Source organism: Drosophila subpulchrella, chromosome 3L (genome assembly GCF_014743375.2).
Source record: "Drosophila subpulchrella strain 33 F10 #4 breed RU33 chromosome 3L, RU_Dsub_v1.1 Primary Assembly, whole genome shotgun sequence".
Lineage (NCBI taxonomy): Eukaryota > Metazoa > Arthropoda > Insecta > Diptera > Drosophilidae > Drosophila > Drosophila subpulchrella.
In genome coordinates, this window is record NC_050612.1 from 24,737,190 (window position 1) to 24,759,554 (window position 22,365).

Genomic DNA, 22,365 nt, shown 5'->3' on the forward strand with positions numbered 1-22,365 from the left:
CGACGATTTTCTTGTAGATTTTTTTGGGAACAATTTTTCATGCTCGCCGCTATGGAAAATCGTTTTCCAATCACGTAAACACAGCTGGAATTTTATTGCTGCGTGTTTTATTAAAAAAGCGAAAAGGAAAAACAGAAGAAGAAGCTCCCGGGGAGGGAAAGGCGGAGAGGGAGATCCCGAAATCGTTGGACGCATTTTCGCAGAGCGTTGTAATAATAAAAGTTTTTCGCGAGGGAGGAAAATGTGGAAAGCCACCGCAGGACAGGGACCGAAATCTGGTACCGAGCGAGTGCAGTCTACAGATGCACAGAGATATGTGTACACATATCCTTTCGGGTTTTCGTGGGGCCTCTGGGGCAGACCATATAAATCAACCCAAAACGCACACACTTATTTGCCGCTCTGCGGCACTATGAACTCCCGAGTTGCGCTCTTTTTTTTTTGAGTCAGAGTCCTCTGGTTTAGGGTATTACGGTTCGGTTTGTTGTGCCAGCTGGAGGTCCTTCAAGCCCTTTATGTGCATGTAGATTATGGGATTTCCGGAGAAAGGTAATTGCTAGTCATATTCACAAAGGGTATTGTGAAACTAGTTTGGAATTCATATATAAAGTTTATTTATCTGGTAAAAAATATCTACAAATTGTTGTACTCATACTAAAAACTGTGTAATAAATATTATAATTGTATTATTTTTGTAAATATTATTTAAAAAAATAAAAACCTTGGGGTTTTAGGTAAGCAACAATATTTTAATAAGTTTCAACTTTTTAGTTGTCTACAAATAATAACCGATTCGCAAATTATATTTATTGGTTTTTTTAAACTGAGTTTTTCCGTAACTCTTGCCAGCGCATGCCAATGTTTTTTAATAGCCATTTTTACAGCAGATGTTTAATGGAACGCGTTAACTATAAATTCTTGAACATCAATAAAATCAAGTACCCAATATTCTGTACGTTCATGCTTTTGTCTGTTTCTGATTTTAATTGCTTTCCTGGATTTTTACACCTCACAAAGAGCATTCAATCGTCTCCAACGCAGCCATCCCATTGTCTTACATTTTTATTATCTTCTTTCCTCAGTTTTTACTGATTGTATTTTCGGTGAGGGAGGAGGAGTGGCAGCTGTTGCTACTTTCGCTGGTGCATGTTGCCTTGAAAACCCTCGCTGGATAGCGAAACAGTTTCCCCAGTTTTTTCGCCCGCTACCCTTGCATTTATTTATCATATTCTTGCTTTTGTTTCAGAGGGCGGGACTGGGCCAACGGGTCGCATGATGAATGCAGTGGGCATTAGAGGAAGGAGCGTGCGGTCCGTGGCAGTGACCAGGGAATTTATTTGTTTTGTACTTATGGTGTCATAAAATTGTTTTAAGGCCAACTTAAATAAAAATACAGAATGCTGAGAACAGAGAAAGGCAAAAGACCGAGGCAAGTGGCGGAAAAAATGCAACAAAAAAGCACAGCGGCGAGGAAACGAGGCTAAAATCAAATGGTCATTGGGGAGAAAAAAGGGAAAAGTGCAAGGAAAATGCATGGCATGTCGTTTGCTACTTATTTTCTAAATTGAAAATACTTTGCGTTATAATTTTTCAATGTAAGCGTCTTCAGGGGAAACGGAATGGAAAATGGGTACATAATTCAGATGTGAAAATCACTTGGATAAGAAGGGCAGACACTTTTTAAGCTGAATGAACGTAAAAGAATTATTTACCTTTAAGATCGCTAGCATAATAGCATTAAATGGTCAAAACAGTTCGTCCTTAAGCTGTACGGCTTGAAAAAAATTCAAAAAAATTAAAAACCCGTAAAAAACGAATATTTTAAACTAAAATCTAAAACCTAAAAAATCAGTGTTTTGGCTGGCATAATGCTAATACTATTCAGAATAAAGAATGTCATACCGCGTTGAGCTCATAGTTTAATTTTCAATATTTTGGCACCAAACTGTGGAAAACTTAAATTTCTGCCAATTTTCGAAAAAAAGGTGATGTAACCCCTTATAAAAAATGCGAAAATTGGTCAAAAAATAAATTTTCCTCAAAGTGATGAGGATTGTTAGCAAATGTTGAAAGCTGCTCAAAACAGTTGGTCTTTTAGCTGTACGTCTTGAATTGGCTAAGCTACGATTAAAAAACCACAAAAAAAGAAGTATTTTTTACTAAAATATCAATACCTTTTTTTCTGCCCTAAAAATTTAGTGTTTTGGCTGGCATTATGCTAATAAAGGTCAGAGTGAGGAACGTTATACATTATTGAACTCGATGCTTCATTTTCAATCTTTTGACACTCAAGCCTGACAAATTTAAGTCCTAGCCATTTTTTGCATAAAAATGTAAGGAATACAAAATTCAATAAATTGGCGAAAAAAAAGTTTCTTAAATTAAATTTAGCAAAATTAATTTAGCAAGATTAAATAATATTCTTGTTGTATGAATTATTTATTTATCATTTATTCATGAATAATTTATCAATTTTTAAAGCACATGTTAATTAGTTGATCCCAACATTTTAAGTGGCGTTTATGTCATGCATTTACCATGATTTAATTAAGCTCATGAGAACATAATATATATTAGCAACCTAGTTTTACATAATCTGTTATTGACAGTTAAGTTATTATGACAGGGGCTCCAATCTAATTGCCTTCTTTATAAATTCTAATTAATTTAGTTTATTACGTTTTTTTGCCTTCTCATGTACCCGAGAATGTTTTATTTAATAAACATAATTGTTCTTCTTTATACGTTTTTAGTAACGAGAGTTTCCAGTCATGCGAACATTTAACCCTGACTTGGTTTAGCTGCTTACTTCTTTTCAATTCCTTGTAGTTTCCACATCGACACAAGACCCTTGGCAAGAAATTCATAGCCATTACCCATAACCCACCTGAAACCACTTTGGCTAAGGACCCACCTTTCAGCTCTCTTCCTCCTTTTATTATATTTATAATACAAAGAGAGTGGGGAGAAAATTCTTTTTGAATTCCTGCCCTTGGGCTGCATTAGATATTTCGCTAAGCTGCATAAATGAAATGTTTGCAAGTGCTTAGCAATGCAAATTCGCGGGCCCTCAGGTGTGGACGTTGGTCCAAGATCCGTGGAAAATAGATGGCAACTCTCCTCGGGCCCCACACAAATTATCTAATTAAAGCAGAATGAAATTCCTTGCCACTGTCAGCAGCTGGGGCTTAGGCCAGGCTTTAAGCATTCTATGCAAATAATCCACAAAGGAAAAGTTACAAATTTTGCACCACTGCCGTGGGTTCAGGGGGGGACAAATTATGCAAAGGACCAACTTTCTGTTGCAGCTATCTGAAAACGCCACTAAGCAGCTTTAAGTGTCTGTCAATGTCATATTTTTTGCGAAGCTTACAGCAATTTTTTGGTGCTTCATACTTGTACTAGCTGATAAGCTTAAAACAAATGCAAAGACCCAAAACGAGGAGACAAAAATAACATGGAACGTGAAAAAGGCGAATGAAGTTGGAGAAGGTTGAATATCGCATACGCTATGGGGAAAAATATGGACTGCAGGACGGCTTAAAACTCAAAGTTTTAATTTCATTAACCTTAAATTAACTGAAAATAAAAATTAAAATATATTTAAAGACCTATTCTTGGAAAATAAAAACATGTACAATTTAAAATCTGTGGCACATAAATTCTGAAACTTAAATATTCAGATTGCATCACCAACAAATAAAGATCAATAACGTTAAATGTTATAAACTATTAAAATACTTCCGTTATCAGGGATTACGAGTCAAAGTTTATACTCTACCTATTTCAAAAAAAAAAAACACGTTCCAAATAAAAAGTTTTACCTTAAACACGAGCATAAAGAGGAAGTTTCAGGAGAAGGATGCTTTTTTTTCGTAGTTCCTCCTTTTCCCCTCGATTTCTGTCGGACCTCCTTCATAATTAAGTAATCTCCCCGACTATGCAGCTCACCTTAAGCTGCCAACTGGGAGAACCACTTCGAATCGCAGGGGTCTGAAGACTGGAGAACGGAGACTTGGGGACTGGGACAACTGGTTTCCACACCATAACGGAGCTTTGAGACAACCTGGCAGCATAAATGAGCTGACTAACCGAAAAACGAATAAAAAAAATTAAATTTAAGGCAAATTTTTCACTGAGGCTGGCAGAGAATAAGAACCAGGGTCTAGCGACTTCAACGGTAGCCGAAGTCCGCACTGCAGGCATCCCAATCACAATCAGTGAGTATGCGATGCAGAACAGACAAATATACACTGGAGAAATCAGAGAGCTACTTGTATAAATTCTCAGTAAAATAAAGTAAGTTAACAGAAACTTAACTATTCATTTTTATTTAATTTTTATTATTTTATTTAATTACAAAATAGGCTATAGGTATTTTAAATCAAAGCAAAATACATGTCATGCAAGGTAACATTTTAAAATATATTCTAATACAACATCTACTTTGGTAGTTCCATTTTCTAAAACGTAATATAATAGTTTTAACATTTAAGTGAAATACAGTTGCTGTTTCTTTTTTTATGTGTATACGAGAGGACCCAACTGAGCATATCTTATTACCTCTGCAGAGAGAAGTGAGGGAATTATATTACCAAGTAGCCAAGGCAACTTTAACTGCCTCTCGCTTTGACTTTGACACATGTTATGAAATTTGAATAGATCACCACGAGCATTACGGCCCGAATGGCGTCAAGAGGTGAGAGGAGCACATCATGATGCAGCAGAAACCTGTAAGTTTTACAACTTGATTTCTTTTTAGAAAATATATCCCGTGAGTTCTCCGAGAGGAACATCTGTACAATAAGTTAACATGAATTGAGTACCAGTTAAATAAAGCCATTTACTTGTATAAAAGATTGGAGGGGGGAATTACGGAAAGTGGGAATAGATTGAAAATTTGAATTGAAAACCTGAGGGGGGCAAAACGCTTTGACAAGTATAAGAGATTCTTTAAGAAAACCAAATGTAAAGATTTACAAGGAAATTTTGTGGCAAGTCATCTGGAAATTGGAATGTAGTACTCAGAACATTACAAGTGATCCGAAACTAATCTAAAATATTGAGAACAAAAGGTAATAGAGTCACGCATACATGTTGGTCGTGATATAATTATGTATGATTTATTATGTGCCTGAATTTATGATGGATTCAAATAAATATAAATCGGAAAAAAATGGTTTTTATTATATTTAAGTGTTTTGATTTTGGGGATACCCATTATTTATTAAGTGTCAAAAGTTGAGACGAAAATTTAAGAATAGTATTAAGATATTTTAAAAATGTTGTAACCGCTTTGTTAAATGTATGCCAATTATGCCTTTGCCATTAAATTTCCATCAGATTCGACACCACCCATCGCTTAAATCCATGCAAACCTGCTGCTTGGTGCTTCTCTTCATTTTAAAAATCCCACCTCAGTTAGGTACATTCAACCTGAACTCCACTCAGGTCCATCAGAAGGACAGTGACCGTCAGTGCACCTAGGGGCAACATTATCTAATCAGCTGGGGCTAAGGCTATTGCAGAGACTTGCACTTAACCCATTAGCCGCAATTGCCACAGACTCGGCGACTAGGTGCAACGAAAGATGGAAAAAAGGTTAAGACCGTAAGGCGAGAGCTCTGTGAGCGAGTCAATAATTTTCATAACTGCCGCTTAATTGAGACATTAGCCATAATTGGCCTTAGTAAGTGCAATACAAGCGACAAAAGCAGCCACATCCATTTAAGCGCAGTGGAGTGTTAAGGCAGCGATGAAACAAAACAGGAACGAAATCGGAAAAGAGGACATTGCCTTTAACATAGTTAAGTTTTCCTATCGTACACTCAGAAAAAAAGAGGAACCTTAAAGGGGTTTTTATCTATAAAAATAAATGGGTATCAACTAAAAACTGATTAGTCCCAAAGTAATTAAGAATTTGATTATATTATTTTTAACAGACACATGATAAAATCCTGTTTCTAAAATAGTCCTAATATTTAGAGATCAGATTTTTTTTACTGTACGGGGTGTTTGAACCCCAACATACAGGGTGCTTCTGCTCGCCTGGGCGTGAAATTGGCAGAGGGGTGAAATCAAAGCCAAGTGGCCAAGTGTGTGGCAGGCAAAATGTGTCAATAAATTATTTCAGCCAGGCTTTCGCTCAGGTGTTAAATTGTCTCCCTGCCGAGAAGGGGTTAAGGCTATATCCAACCACCTAGGACCTCTATACTTCGATGATTTGTCAGCGCACGTGTTGCACATGTCAACTGCGTAAATAAGCGGGAAATTGGCCAGCAGTAAAGGGAAAGCGCCCAAGACAGGAGAAAGTCGAGACCCTCGCACAGTCGTCGAACCATGAAATTTTCTACAACACTTGGCGACATTTCCCTCCGTTTTCCTACCAAATTCCCGAACTCCAATCAGTTCCTCTTTGGCACACTTGGCGTATGAGTGATTTATTACCTCTGACTCCTCTCGACCATCGCCTGAATCGAATTCAAATAATAAAGTTGAAATTAGTTGCGGTCCGAAATGGAAATGGCCAAATTGGAATTGCAATAGTTTTATGGCAAAAAACGCACAAAAACAAAGCGAGAGGAAACAATAAAATTGATGAATCGCATAATACGGGTAAGGTTGTGGACTTTACGGGGGGAAAACATTCTGTGGCCAAGTTTGGTTTCGGTTGGGTAAACTTTTCCAGGAGATTTTTATCGGTGGCAGATGAATCTGGGTTAGGTAAACAGCAAAAGGACTGTTCTATATAAAATTGGAAATAAAATTAGAACCAATAATTTAATAACTTTAAAGGAAAAATTTTATAACTTAAAGGTAAAACGGGTTGAATTTAACAAGGCAAGTATAAGGCTTCCACTTACTATATAGTTAAAGCCTTTCAATTGTTAAAAAAAGTATTCATATAATCTTATAAATTTATATCCATTCTCAAAGATTTTAATTTTAAAAAATTTATGTTTTCTATATTTTTGTCAGGTACACGTTTACGCATCTTTATGGCCTTGCATATATTTATGTACATCTGGTGACTGTCAACATCCTGCCCATCGCAACTACTCATCAACGCATGGTCATAAAATTTGAGCACCCAACTGGACGACTCCTCCCTATGATAAAGGTGGTACCCGATTGGTTATTGGGGCCCAGAGCTTTAAATTAACCGCAGGCTGAGCAGTGGACTCCGTAACAACATCGGCCTACACCCAATCCCACATGGAGCCCCTGCCATAGGAGAGGTCTTCCTGGGCAACTTTGGTGCACCATATGTGTTGAGTGATAAAGAACATGTTAATGGCTTTTAATCAATTTTCCATTTTTCTTTTTTCCTATATATATTTTATTTTTTTATTTTGCTGTGGCTCACTGGACTGTGATGTAATATGTAATGCGAAATTGATATTGCTGTGACGTGGCTGAAGGAAACATTGGGGGAATGGGGGGACTTTCCACGAGATTTTCTACATATTTTAATGATAGTTTAATTTGCGGCAATTAAAACGGTCTACACCAGTCGACTCTACCAGCGATTACGTAATCAGTGAGAGAAGACAACAACAAGTAGAGGCACCAGAAGAAGCTCTTCTCGGCGGGTCTTGCATAATGATCAGTCAGTGATGTTATCCTAAGAAAGTGGATAAAATTATTATATTTAATTAATTTTTTTAAAGTGTTTTATATTCTTAGCATATTATTTTGTTTTCATTATAACTTGCTTTGTATTATATTTTTATTTTGAAAATTTTATATATTTTAAAGGGATAAATTAAAGCTTTTTATGGTTATGTATTAGTAGTCAGCTATAGCTTAGTTGGCATCACAGCTCCTCTTCCTCCGATTCCCGAGTGATTTCCGCTGCTGGCTTGCGCTTTGGCTTCCTGACTTGGCATCGATCTCGAGCCCACCTGGATGGGTTGGGATGGTATGGGATGGCCCCAGATGACTCTGGCTGAGACTCCAACCAGTTATCTGGGAGCCAGCATCTTGGCAGCCATCCATGGCATTCGAAAGCGTCGAGTTGCGGCGACAGCAACTTGATATGCAGACAAGGAAGACAAAGTGGCAGGATCGTCAATTAATTCGCTAGATGTTGATTGATTTCCAACAGATAAAAAACCCTTGAAACCCTAAGTGTACAAATGAAATGTGAGTCCCCAACCCTGATTTCTGTTAATATCATCGGTCAAAAAATGTATATTAACATCTACTTTTACACAGGATTCAAGAAACTTCTCAACATCAAAAAGTTGAATGTATCTTTAAATAAATATTTTTATAAAGAAGAATTTCAGTCCGTACATCGTCTTCGTTTTTGCATATATTCATATTCCCTCTCTTGATTGATCCATTTATAATTGGCACATAATTATAGTTCCATTAACATCAAGGCCCTAGGCAAAAGCCACACTTTCCTCTATCGGTTGCACACTAGATTTCAATCTACGAGATTCTTTAGCGGCTTGTTTGGCCAGTTGTATAATTAGAGTCTGTCGTGTTTGGGGTGTGTTCGCCCAAATTGTCGCGTTAATTGATATTAAATGGGCAGTTTAAGTATCCTTCCATGGATAATTGACCACATAGAGATGATGAATGGGTGCCATTATGGTCAGGAGATTGGAATCAATTGATAATAATAAGAAGAATCAAGACTGCATAAATGTAAATAATATCTTAATGCGAAACTGAATGTCCTAATAGTAGTATCGTACTATTAATATTTAATGATTCCAAAAAGTTTGTATGTATATGATTTACGAATCCAGGGTTCATGACTAAAATTGCTTTTGATTATTAAAGTATAGGAATACATCCTAGTTTAAATACAATTAAGAGAGGTATTTAATAAATACTTAAGAAATAAATTTTAAAAAATTAAAAATTAATAACTGAAAACAACGTATACTTTAAAAATGTCTCAAATGTAATCTATAGTCTGTGATTTATTTCTGAGTTGTACCAATTATGGGACCCCTACCTGTTTCATTGTTGTTTCAGTTCAATAAATTTAAACATTATGGAGCTAGGCCCGCAATTTTCAATGGGCCGTAATTATCCGCCCATTGATCTACAATTTATAGCTTGCCATTCGCTTAATCCCTTTGCCAGTTTAACTTTAAGCGCGGAATTTTAAATCATCGCAACTGTCGCAGCTCATTAAGCATCCAAAGAATTTTTGGACCGCGACAGGGTCTGGAACAGGCCATGGCTTACTTGCTCATAAATTAGCAACAATTTCATTTCGCTATTGGAATTGACGGCCAGCACCGCTGCAAACACCCTTCATCCGCATCCCAGTTCCCATCCCGGTTCCCAAAATGGCACTGGCACCAACTGGGTCCATAAATCAAAAGCAGAGCATGGCGTTTAATACACTTGACGTCAGATTTCCGCGACAATTTGCGCATGAATTAAACATAAAAGCAAGTGAGGTATACACGAGTGGAATGCCCCAGCATCCATCCTCTCACCCATACTCCAGGGAAGTTATATAGGGCGGTGGGAGGACTTTTTTTTTGGAGAAAGAGGGTCTACAACAGCACTCAGAAAAATTAAAAAAAAATGGTTTCACATCAAATATTTTTTAAAAGGCCAAAAATTATATTCAAAAGTTTTCGTTTTTTCTCAAGGCAAAAGAGTATTCCTTTATTTTTATGGGTTAAGATTAAATATAAAAAATTTAAACGCATCTTTATTTATCTTAAATGGTATTTATTATGTTAATTATTATCTTAGAAATTAACTTGAAATTTTTCTCTTATGCTTTATGCTAGTCCTAAATTATTTTTTAGTCTTGGGAGAATCGATGTAACATAACTATGTTATAGGTAGTTTTCAAGGCATTTTCCCCAAAATTTTTTTTTAAATATATTTTCCCAGTGCCGTTTCCCTGGCGAGCAGGCAAATAAAATCAAAGTAGGTAACACGCGCAAATAAAACACTTGACACATTAAAACAGCAGCAACGGCCGCACACATGGTCGGCCCAAAAGGGGGGCCTTGATGTGGGTGCCTGGGGATGGGAATGGGAATGGGGATGGGGGGTGAAATGGGCGCAAAGGGGGCGTGGCAATGCCATGAGCAATGCGGCAACAAATTTCCATTTTGTCGCTGAAGCGATGACGACGCCATGCAAATAAGAGACACTCCACAGACCCCCGACTTTGGGGACGAGCAAAATGAGCAGGATATGAGGCTGCATATATCTCGGATATATATGTATAGCCCTCACATATCCACTCACGCATTATGCACGCCCCGACTATGGAGTGTCATACATACAAATTTAACGAGTCGCATTTATGATACCACAGACAAGTATAATAATTTCAATTAACGACACCCACGGGTGTTTTTGTGCCGCTGCAGGTTTATCCGAGGGATGGGCTGCTGCGGGGGATCCTGTGGCAATTGGGGTTACGGGGTGAAAGGGATATCGGATGTGGGGAAAAGGGAGAAAGTGTGCAACAGCCTGTGTGGTAGGGATGCGGGAAGTCACGTTTAAATAACCACCTTCCTAGCGTTGATTGTTCTTACGCTAAGTCACTATTTCAGTGCCATTACAATTTGCTAAAGTGGAATGATATTTCTTATAAACTAGCAATATCAAGAGTTTAACGGGCATTGTATGTAATCCCCTTAAGTGCACAGTTAAAAATGTCGAACATCTTTTCAATAAAAGATTTAATTATTAAAATAATTGAATTAAACTCTGCTTAAGACGTAACTCATGATAATATTTTATGTACCCATAAAAATGAAATAAAAGAATCAATTTTATAATGTCTTTTTTCAGCCTCCTTTTACATTCTACAAATTGGGATCTTTCTAATTTCTTAATATCTATAAATCTTTAAAAACTCTTATTAATAAGATGTTAATTTTATTACAATTTTCAATCTTACAGAGCAGCTTAGCACAGTATCCTAAAAACTGTGACTTTTCTCTTTGAATAAACTCAGGTGTGAAAAGTAGCTGTTTATGGCACGTTCACCACCACATGAAGGAGAAAGAATACCTCTATAAGGCTTAGGCCTTAAGGGTGTAATGTAGAAGCAACAGTTTATGAAAATATAGCCAAAAAAGATGAGATCAAATGGCATGTGCGTGCCATCTCGGCAGGTGAGCTTCAATAACCTGGATAAAGTGAGTGTGTATCTGCATTATTACGCCGCTAATTAACTAAACGCACATACGTACACCCACGTACACAAGGATATATTTGCCTTGGCCACACTTCTTGGCCAAGTTTTTACAGCCTTCGCCATCTCATCAACATAAAAGTTTTTAATGAGCCATTTTGTTACTGTTGACAACGTTTCCGTTGCCGCATTTCACTTGGAAACGGGGCTAAAGCGGGTCGTGGGGCGTATTTCAAATGTGAGGCGAATTTGTTAGGACACGCTCAGTTGACACATTTTAATTAAATTTAATTAATGCATTCAGCAGCATCCCGCACCCTCGGCAAAAGCCAAAACATAATGCCGCCACAGAATGAATGAACATGAAATCGGGCGCTTGGAATGGCAGAGTGAAAGTGTGGTAAATTTTGTTTTATGATGTGTTACATTTGTCGCCTCAAATGAGATAGGTAGTGTAATTGAAACATGTGTAGGAAAATCGAGCTTAACAAAAAAGTTGAGCTTGTTAATTAGACAATTCGAATTGCTAAATACAAATCAAATATTAATATATTATTATATAATTTTGAAAATGGTGGGTCGGTCCAAATAATGTATTAGAAGGTACATAAAAAAAAAATTAAATATTATTATTGGCCAACTTAGTCACTTAGAGCCCAACTAAACTGGGTAATTGAAGTTTGAGTAAAATGTTACCCATATACTGGTAAATCCAAAGTACCCAAGTCAAATGGGTTTGAGGTATGTTGGGCTTTTTTTGTAGGCTTGATTCTCAGATCAGGCTACTTATAGGTAGCGAAAGTAGCACCTATCTAAAGCCCATTTTCCTTTCTTTCTTCTCTTCGGCAATCTCCACAAAGACATCTTCTAAAGTTGGTTGCGTTATAGAATAGTCTGCCACCTGCCAGGCATTGCGATTGTTTTCGACAAAATTAAAAATCTGCGACCAGCTGCTGTCTTCTTCGGGAATTAGAAATAAAAGCCTGCCACTAAACTCATACTTTTCTCTAAAACGGAACGAAGAAAAGAAATTAATTTGTTATATGATTCGATTAATTAGCCTTATATTCTTTACATTATTCAGACTTTTTGGTTAGACATAAATGGCAAAAGTTTTTAAGTCTTAAAGTCCAGAATAATGGTGGTATCATAAATGTAGAAAAACGTCATTTTCAGCTCTAAAGAGCTCCATACCAAATTGGCTTTTTCTCGAACTTATACTTACTTAGTTCTTGCGTTGGGGTAGGCTCTCCTTATATCATCCTCAATCTTTGCGAGTGCTTGTGACATTCTGAAGGAAAAGTTCCCATAAAGTTAAACAAATTCAAAAATACTTTGAAAGAGCTTAATACTCACGCCTCGGTCTTTTCATTTACAATTAGCTTAAGCAGCATTCCCTTGGCAATTTTGTTTTTAACGTGCTGGGTCGATCCCATGGCGTAGATACTGCCGTCCACTAGGATAACGCTTTTCGTGCACAGGGCATTTATCTCGTCCATGTTGTGGGAGGTGAGCAACACGGCCTTGCCCTTGTTGGCCGTCTCGTTGATGATGGTCCAAACATGACGTCGTGAGGCAGGATCCACTCCGGCACTGGGCTCGTCCAAACAAATGAGCGATTTTGCCCTACAGGCAACCGCGGCGTTGATTTTCCGCTTGGTTCCACCACTGTAGTACTTAATCTGGAGGTGAATATAAATACTTTAAACCTTTTTTCAGAAGAAAAATGTTTTCTTGTAACTTGACCTTCTTATCCAAGTGCTTGGGAAATCCGAATTGATAGGCCAATTGTTCCGATCTTTCCTTCAACTTCTTGAATTCAGTGCCTCGCAACAGAAGATAGAATTTCAACAACTGGCGACCAGTGAGAAAATCAAAGGACGAGTCAAACTGAGGACAGTAGCCGAGTTCCTTCATCGCCTTCATACGTTTCATTTTCATGCTATAGCCCGAAATATATATATTACCTCTGTCTATGGAATGCTCGCCTACAATCATTTTGAACGTACTGGTCTTTCCGGCCCCATTGGGCCCGAGTAACCCCACACAATAGTAACTGAAAGTTATAGAAAATAAATAAGGATCCCAAGAGATTCCCCAAAAACGGATGGTAATAGTTACGGTTTAACAGCAAAGGAAATATTTCTGACGGCTAAAGGACCGCAGCAATATTTTTTTGATACCTCATTTACAACGAGTGCTCTACTTTCTATTTGCTCAGCATCCATAATCTTGATTTTCTCTGCCTCCCTAGCAACTTTTGGATCCTCAATTGGATTATTCGACTTACGAGTGCAACAGCCTTTGCATCTGTACCACAAACAGCTGCCGTACTCCAGGAACATTATTAAAATCCAGAAAATAACAGCCCCAACAATCATGACAATCATCTCAGGCCAGATTATTGGATCTAGGGATAGGTTATTTTACTAAGTTTCACTAGGGCCTTAACCATTTTTAAGACTTACGCTCGCACACACATCGCGGAAGATAGAGACTGTAGGGATTGACACAATTCATATTATGCGTGGCTGCTGCTTTTGGATCTTTAGGCTCTGGCGTTAAAGATGCTGCATTGAAGGACTCGCATAGATGTTCAAATTGAAAGCATTTGCCTAGGCAAGCATAACCAGCTAACATAGGATGCAGGTTAGCGATATAAATTATTACATATAAGATCTTAAAATTTAGCGCTAGTGCTCCAACGATAAGAACAAAGAATATTGCTATGTAAGCTGAAAAACAAAAGTTATCGAATAAATGTATAGCGAAAGTGTATGTATAAGGCCTTACCCGCCAGAAGGATCAAAGATACTGCTAGAAATGTGGCCGAAATCGCCAGTGTCACGAAATATGTAAATATCAGCCCCGCCAGTCCGGTGAAAAAGAGCACGAGTAGCACCTTATCCCAAGGTGCATATTTATAGAGTGGAAGCAAGAGGGCCAGCGCCAGGATCAGAAAGACCACCATGTCGAAGAGGAGGTGACTCAGCCAGTATGTGATCATGCCCAGGCCGGACACCTCCTGCTGCATCTTCATATGCGAGACTCTCTCCTGGATGATCGCGCTCGAGAACAGGATCATTGCAATGATCACATAGCATAGGACGTATACAGGTATTGATGCAGTGTCAATGGATATTAAATCGGTTTTGAGGCGCTTCTTAAATGGCACGTTTGTTACCTCTATGGTGATTTCAGAACCCAGGTGTTCAAAGGCCATGAGATTATATATAAGATTAACGGTCATAGGCGCCGCATGAATATAATGTCTGGGACCGACCCATCCGATAATTGTGGGCTCAATGCTGACTGCCATCGGCATAAAGGTAATCTCTCTCAGTCCCTCTTTCGTCTTCGAGGCTCTCTCCATGTATTTCTCAATTGGTTCCGATATCACCTTCAATTTGATGTCTTTCCCGATCAAACTCGCAATATGATTCGAGGGTCGTATTCCCACAAATGATTTGTTTATATGTTCAGACACCAAAATGGTAGCCTCGTCGCCTCCGTAGTCGCCCATATTCAAGTAAAGTTTGCCCAAATCCTCCGGATTCTTATCCTTCAAAAGCGTCGACAAGTAGTAAATAATAGGAAGCGACCAAAGCAGCAGGAAGAATACCTTGTTGCAGTATGGGGAAATTAAAAAAAAGTTATTATTAATTTTATAATCAATAACCGGGTATATTTTAAACAAATACTTCCTAAGTCTTACCCCTCATTACCTTGTTGTCATAGAGAAACAGGCCCTTCTTGATCATCATCGCCATCCAGTGCCTTCCACAGTTGCGTTCATTTTCCTCCTGATCTTCATCCTCGTCCTCAATATCGTCGTCGTCGTCATCATCGTCTTTTTTCTCAGCACCTGCAGTCTGCCGAGAGTCGAAGTCCTCCGCCCCGAAAGACATGAAAATCTCCTCTAGACTCACGGAGCTCATGCCGAATCCCCGAACACCCAACTCCTTCATCTGGTTCTCCAAGTCCCGGAATAAAGCGGAAAATGACTTCGACTTGCTGAGCGGCAGCTTGTAGCAAACATCTCGACCTTTCATGCTGAACGGCCTGATTTCACCCACATGGCGTGCTATTAAAGCCGTCAGCTTATTCACTTCACATCGTTTTCTGGTTTCACAGGTGAGCAGGCAGGTGGCATCCACCATTTTCTTGAGGAACTGCAGCGATCCAATACAACGCAGTCGACCATCGCTAATGATCACAATGCGATCGCCCAGGACCTCCCCTTCGTCCAAATGGTGGGTGGTCAGCAGGATGGTGCAGCCCTCCTTCGCCTCCAGTATGAGTTTCCACAGCTCCCGCCGGGCGCCGGGATCCAATCCGGTACTGGGTTCGTCGCAGATGAGCACCTGAAGAAGTACGAAATAAATGATAAGGTTTATTCATGTACCCTACTAAAATAATCTTTTAAAAATCGTAAAAAATATTTATTTATTTAAAGAAATCAAAAAAAAAATGGTAGCTTTTGTAGGATATGGTTGGATAGATTTATAACATAGTATGTATATGAAAACCCTTAAATGTCATAAAAATTAATTAAAAGTCAGTGCTGAAGCCATTTAAGCTTCAATCATATTACAATGCTGTCTGGACAGAAAAATTTCAAAATTAATTAGTAAAATATGTGAGTTTATGGAGAGTTTTTTATATAGCAATTGCAATATTAACGGTTACAATACCTTAACACCTCCGCAGAGCGAACAGGCCACGCTCAGCCGTCGTTGGGTTCCGCCGGAGAGATTCCGGGCAGCCGTCTTCCTCCTGTGTTGAAGGTTAAGCTTCTCCAGATACTTCTCCACCTCCGCCTTGACATCCGCGCCTTTGACTCCCCGAAGCCTGCTGAAGAACCAGATGTGGTTGGTCGGGCTCAAGTGCTTGAATAGGGAATTGTGCTGCGGACACAGACCAATGCATCTGCGGGCCTTGCTGCGCTCCCTTCGGATGTCATAGCCATTTACCACAGCCGTCCCAGAAGTGGGCGAAATAAATCCAGCCAGCATGCTAATCAGCGTCGTCTTGCCCGCTCCATTGTGACCCATTAGCACCGTGATCTGATCCTCGAAAATGTCGAAACTCAGAGGTTTCACTGCCTCCCTCTTGCCAAAAGTCTTGCTGAGACCTCTGATCTGAATGCCAGCTTTTTTACCCTGCGGATCTGCCTCGATGAGCTGCATATCGGGACGTTCGACATCTGGAGACGTGGCATAGAGGCCGAAAATCCTGTAGAAAAGCCTCTTATAGGGCACGAGGTTTTCGGCGGGGCAGCAACATGTGCAGAGGAAATGCCAGGGTCGAGATACCCCATAAGGACCTGGCCGGATCTTCTCCACATATAGGCAGATGAGGACGGACAGCAGACTGGCCAGAAGCATAAACAGCAGGATATATCCGGCGCAGATCGTATCGCCTGGCCACGAGTGCTTGAAGAAATACTCCCACTGCAGGCCCAAGCCATAGGCCTCCCAAGAGCTAATTGATATTGTCAATAAACGCAAACCGGACAAAATGAAAAGGCTGCTGAATGCGCTCACTGCCTCCTTAGAACTATTGGTATACAGGACCCAATGGGGAATTTCAGTGGCGAACAAGGCAAGGATAGTGATAAGGGAGATGTGACGGGTGGTGCTTATAAGGCTGCTCATCAGGAAGCTAAAGCAGATCATACAGTGGCTGAGGATGAGCAGTATGAACAGGACTACCGACCAATGGGTATTGGGCACAAAAGATGTGTCCGCTTTCGGTAGGACGATTTTCCAGCAAAGCGTTATTACCGCCGATCCAAACAAGAGCACTATGAAGTTCTGGACGTACCATGCCAGCCACTGCAAACTGGAACCAACTCCCAATAGATTCAGGGTCTCCTTGAGCTGGAGTTCCTTTTCTTCGACAATAGACTGTAACGGATAATATGAGAAAATCTGGATGATAAGGCTTACAGAGATTCGAGATTGTTGTCGATACCTTTGTCAAACTTATGACCACGAAAAATATTATGATTTGAATCAGAATTTGGGCAACACCACGCAAGGCAACTGTGTAGTCTGTGCCATAAATTGGTGGCGTGGGAAGATCCTTAAATTCTGGAAACGTCATATTCCCCTGACACTTGTTTAGTTCCTTGCACTTGTACATTATGTGCACTCGGCTCAATGCCTGCTGAACGCTTAAAAATGCGGTTAAATACAATTGAGATCCTTCCATCGAGAGCATGTCATTTACATCCAACACAGATCGTGCAGGAGCACGGAGAGCGAAGGATAACTTATCTGGCCATTCGGTCCAGCTGCCGTTAAATTGAATACCAATCACACTACTGTTGTCATAAGGAAAACCGACCAACGCTTCATGGAGTTTTTCCGGACTATTGAAGGCTGTGGCTTTATTTATTTTCAATTCACCCACTAACGTCCTGAGTAATTGAGTTTTAGGTGAGTAATAAATGTTTTCCCTATTGATATTTAAAAGGTAGTACACTTTATCTTAGGAAAAGGAAACAGAAGACTTACGGAAAATGGTTGAGAAGCGCAACTGTGGGAACTGATCCAGGTATGGCTGGTTGAGTCCTTAAGTCCGGAATAAGCCTGAGACACATACATAATATAGGCAGGAGGACAAAGAAAATGAAGAGGCTGATCATGTAGCATTTTCGACCGGGTAGCATTGAAAAGTTTTTCCACACCAGCAGCAAAAATTTTACAAAGCAGTTCGGAGCAGCCATACTAATTTAGTTTTGTGGGCAATGCATAGGCAATTTTATCTATTTTAAAAACTGTATGTGTATAAATCAATAAACTCTAAGCCACTTTGTTTTGTTTTCGCCTAGGAGAGGATTTTTCATTCGAATGCATACATAAATTTATTTTTACAAAAATGGTAAGCTATAATTTAATTTTATATTGATTGTTGTATGTTTTAATGTTGGGTTAGTTTGACGTTATTTTCTTTAAATTTGTATTCTAGTGTGCTTAACCCCATTTAAATTATGATTATTTGACTCTTTTACACGTTCTAAATTCTGGTCAGCGATTTTCCTTTATAAGGTAGCTTTTAATATATTATTTTTGTCGCAATAAGTCAGATATCTAACTAAGATTGGGAATTTTGTGGATAGTAGTATCTACGGACTGGAACACATCTTCCCAAACGTATTGCTGACTTATACAAATAATCACTTTATCTTTTTTACATCTTGTAAGGTTCGACAAATAGGATTACTGCGACACTTCCAAAGCAAGCTCCTTCGATTGCAGTCTGTCCTGTCATCATCACAGGGTTATCCATTTTGTACAAACAGCAGCAGAGGCGAAACCCCAAAAGTCAATCAGTCTGAAAATTATAAATGCAAATTGATGAGCCTGGGAAGGCTGGCAGCTCATTGATTACTGGGATACAGGAGAGCATAAACAAAGGCCCACCTCACTTCCACACACACACACATTCAGGCAATCGACGGGGCTAAGACGGATGGACAGTATATAACAATTAGAAGTTTCCTGCTCATCCAAGAAATCGGGGGGTCCACGGAGGTACCAGGTAATCTGAGGCCATGTGGACAAACGACAGTGGCAAAGGCAACTTGTCAGCTCGAATGACGTTTTAATAAGTCACATAATTCATGGGTCGAGAATGGAATGGGTGTAGGTTCGGTTCTGCATAGCGATAGGGGGACTGGCTGGAACACGTTCCCCGAAACTCCAGATTTCTCGTTTAGCATGGAGTTGGAGCTTGCAACGCCAATGTAATACAGTGGGTCTCATGGGGACCAAACTTGCCGGGACTGGAAACTCTACAAGCGTGGGGTTTTAATTATTAACATTAATATTAATAGTATTTGTCGTGGCAATCACTGACGATACAATGTTGTGATCACCTTAAGCATGTTTACTTTTTTAATTTATTGGTAAGTGATAAAATGAATATTTATTTTGCATAAATTATTGGTCGGTGATACAATGTTTGTAGTTAATTTTTTCATATTAAAAAAAAGTTAATTTAAGTGTATATAAGTAAATGTTGATATTGATCTGGTCCATCTGAATACAAAGTTCATAGAAATATTTTTTCCCTTCAAAAGGCGTCTATGAGTATGCTACGATTTATTTAGAGTTCAAAAGATGTTTTGAAAACGTTTTTAAACCTTCGGGAATTTCATTATGATTATTTTTTTTGGATTATTAAAATGGTAATTTGGTTACTAAATTTTAGAGACTATACATATGTACTCAACACACTGTGCACACTCACCTGGTTAGACCGCGTAGCATCCATTGGCCTCGGGGCAAACGGCGCTTTTGGGACGCTTGACACATGCTCCCTCCGCAGGCTCCACCACCCATCCCCCATCCCCCATCACCCATCCCCCCGGCTTGTCAGCTGCTCATTTGTCAATGTAATTGATTTTATGCCTGAGCTTTTGACTAAGGTTGTCGTGCCGTTAAGTTTGCCCGTGTGGGGACTTAGTGAAGGAGATAGCTTGGCCTAGAGCAGACACTCAAATCGGAACACTGGAAAAAATCCATTGAATATTATTAACAAACAAATAACAGTAAAAAAAATTTAATCGTAATTCCTTATGGTTTTTATTTTATTTAAAGGAAGCCCTGCTTTTTGATTTCAAATTTTAAGTATATTTCTAAAAATTGTTATAGGTCTAAGTATAAATCATATACATATGTAAGTAGGCTCTTTTTTTGAATTATAGAATTTGGTAATTCTACATTTTTTTCGAGGTCGCACAATTATATCCCCAAAATATGTTGTTCGATATTTCTTTCTGTGCACGCCGATAAAAGGGACGAATGAAGGGGCATCAGCATACTGGATTGGTTTTTGTGGCTAAGATAGTTGGAGCTACCTGGCGACTTGGGCACTAGCCTTTTGCCTGATATATTATTCGATTACAGTTAGACGTAAATCAAGTGGAAGAGCATGATGTAGCCATCACTTCAGCTCCGGGTTCGGGATTCGATGATGGGTTGGAGTTGGGAGAAGTTATTGCGTTGACTTCATATGACAACGATTCAAATTGAATGTCAATGTCTGCCCTGACCGATGGTCACCTGGGGGAGTTGAATCAATAAACTATGAGGTAAGGTCAAAAGTGTTCACACATGAGGCGACGTTCAAAGGGAGTCGGTTAGTTTGTAGACTTAGAATAGGAATACAAATATGATTTGGGACAAGAAGTATATTTTTTATTTTAATAAAAGAAATCAAGATAATTATATTGAACTATTTAGAGCCGTTGCTAAAAGTTGTCAAGTGAAAAAATGTTATTTCCAAGACATAAAAATTCTCAACTTAATAAAAAAACAAAACAAACTTTTCTTTTAACGCGATATCCAGTAAATCGTAAAATATACAGTACAAATGTAACTCCAAGTGAGGAAATATAAAAATCTGCCGTTATAAATTCGCTCCTTTTCCAGCATTTCTAATTGAATTTTAACACTTTTCGTGACGGTATGATTGAATGATGGATCGAGTGAGAGATTGAGGAGTGCGCCACCCAATCGGCACAACTTAATTTTCAATTAATGCACGAAACCAGAACAAAAGGCTGGCCAAAACCGGCGAAGGAACCGGTAGCCCGGGGAACTGGGAGCCGGCTGCAGTTGAGATTGAGGCGACTTTTTTATGGGTGAGCGCATTGTATCTGTGAGATACGTAGATGCTTCTATTGGCTAGCACCCGAGGCTCACACACGCATTCGCGTTTTGTGGTGGCAAAAGAAAATCCTTGGCGCTCATAAATTTTTATAGCTTGTAATTATTTGGAATGTCGGGCTGGACGGGTCCGCCATTGGGCCCTCTTTCATCCGGCCCCTCTCCATTATGTCTGGTCTATGGCTATCAGTGTTGGGGGAAATGTATCTGGCTATTTTGAAAGGTCAAAAACCGGTAGGATAAATAAAATAGTTCTTAGAGTTTTGAAAAACATTTAAAACCCAAATATGAATGGTAGGAATGCCACCACACCACTAATATTGTAAATAAATCATAGCTAAGTAATATTTGTGTATTGATTCAAAACAAGAAAATAATTTTAATATTTTTTGATAATTGTAAGGCTAATCCCAAAAACACCAAAACATTATTTTAACTTTTATCGAAACACTTACAAATTTTTTTCAAAACAGGATATATAGTGTTTGTTAATGGTTAAATAAATATTTTTTTATATAAGAAAAATATATTGCATGTTGTGTAATTTTTGCAAATTAATTTAATGATCCTTTCTCCTAGCTACTTTTTATATGGAAAGCTAGCTCTGATGGCCATTCTGAGCTGCGCATGCGCGGCAGGCGGTCCGAATGGCTGGCTTTGGCCAGCTTCCTGCTTTATTTGGTTTTCGGCTTTGGAGCAATGCGAGATTTATACATTGGCTTAATTAATGGCAAAGCTCTCGCGATTGGCTTTTATGTCTCGTACGCGTATCTGCTGGATGCATTCGAACAGCCAGAGTCTGTAATTAGTCGTGGCCAGCTGAGAATCGTGTTTACTAGGCTGTCTTGGCCAAAACCATCCGCTTTGCTTTCTCTCAGGTGCTAATAAAGTTGTCAGCTAATGAAATTGGCAATGCCAAGAGCCACAATCACGATTTTTTGCCGATAAACGATTGATAAAGAATGTTTCGTCCACTTTCTAGCATGGTCATAAGTACAAGTAAAATATAGTGAATGAAAATTGACTAAGGAAATACTTATACTGGATTTATTAATAGTTTTTTTTTTAACATAAACTTTTTCAATAAAATAATTTTAATGGGGAATTAAAGTGTCCCGATTTGAAATGCAAACTAATTTTAACTCCTTACAGTTCGGAATTGATGTTTAATTGTAAAAAATATCTACTTGAAAGATATTAAAGCTCGTGTTGTTAAAAGTTTTTTAAGACCTAGTACAACAACTTTTGGAAAATAAATCTAGCTATTTCTAGTCCATCACTATTTCTTTAGTTCACCAGAATTAAATCATTTTAGAAATTAAATTGTGTCTTAATGTAGGTTAAGTAGTAAATTATAGGTATCAAATTCGTAGCCAAATTGGTAATACCTCTAGTCGAAAAAATCCGTCAACCGTTTAAGTGGATAACTTCAAGAGATAATAGTTCCCATCTTTTGTGTTAGCTAATCACGGTTCTATATCGTATAAGTGCGGATCCAAACATTATGCATATAGCTCTGCTTGCTCATTATCTCCTCAGCCGGCACTT

The 22,365-nt window shown here is 38.7% G+C and overlaps 1 protein-coding gene across 2 annotated transcripts; it reads right to left on the reverse strand.

The window, feature by feature from the left end:
* Positions 1–11,668: 11,668 nt before the first annotated feature.
* On the reverse strand, positions 11,669–17,979 carry LOC119555070 (retinal-specific phospholipid-transporting ATPase ABCA4). 2 transcript variants are annotated; one of them, XM_037866279.1, is made up of 11 exons: positions 17,659–17,979; positions 17,114–17,600; positions 15,832–17,046; positions 14,863–15,501; positions 13,931–14,759; positions 13,606–13,872; positions 13,259–13,547; positions 12,884–13,193; positions 12,494–12,819; positions 12,363–12,428; positions 11,669–12,144 (listed from the first exon to the last, which is right to left on the reverse strand). In XM_037866279.1, the coding sequence occupies exons 1-11, from the start codon at positions 17,868–17,870 to the stop codon at positions 11,946–11,948; spliced, it is 4,839 nt and encodes a 1,612-aa protein (XP_037722207.1). In that variant the 5' UTR covers positions 17,871–17,979; the 3' UTR covers positions 11,669–11,945. The 2 variants fall into 2 exon arrangements, with proteins under 2 accessions (XP_037722207.1, XP_037722208.1); XM_037866280.1 differs by lacking the exons at positions 11,669–12,144; positions 12,363–12,428; positions 12,494–12,819 and having other exon boundaries at positions 12,890–13,048; positions 13,105–13,193.
* Between the last annotated feature and the right edge of the window lie 4,386 nt (positions 17,980–22,365).

Coding starts and splice junctions, on each gene's coding strand:
- LOC119555070 (XM_037866279.1), bottom strand. CDS start 17,870: ATGGCTGCTCCGAACTGCTTTGTAAAATTTTTGCTGCTGGTGTGGAAA. Junction 17,601..17,658: donor GCGCTTCTCAACCATTTTCC/GTAAGTCTTCTG, acceptor AAATATCAATAG/GGAAAACATTTATTACTCAC. Junction 14,760..14,862: donor TGTTTCTCTATGACAACAAG/GTAATGAGGGGT, acceptor TACTGCAACAAG/GTATTCTTCCTGCTGCTTTG.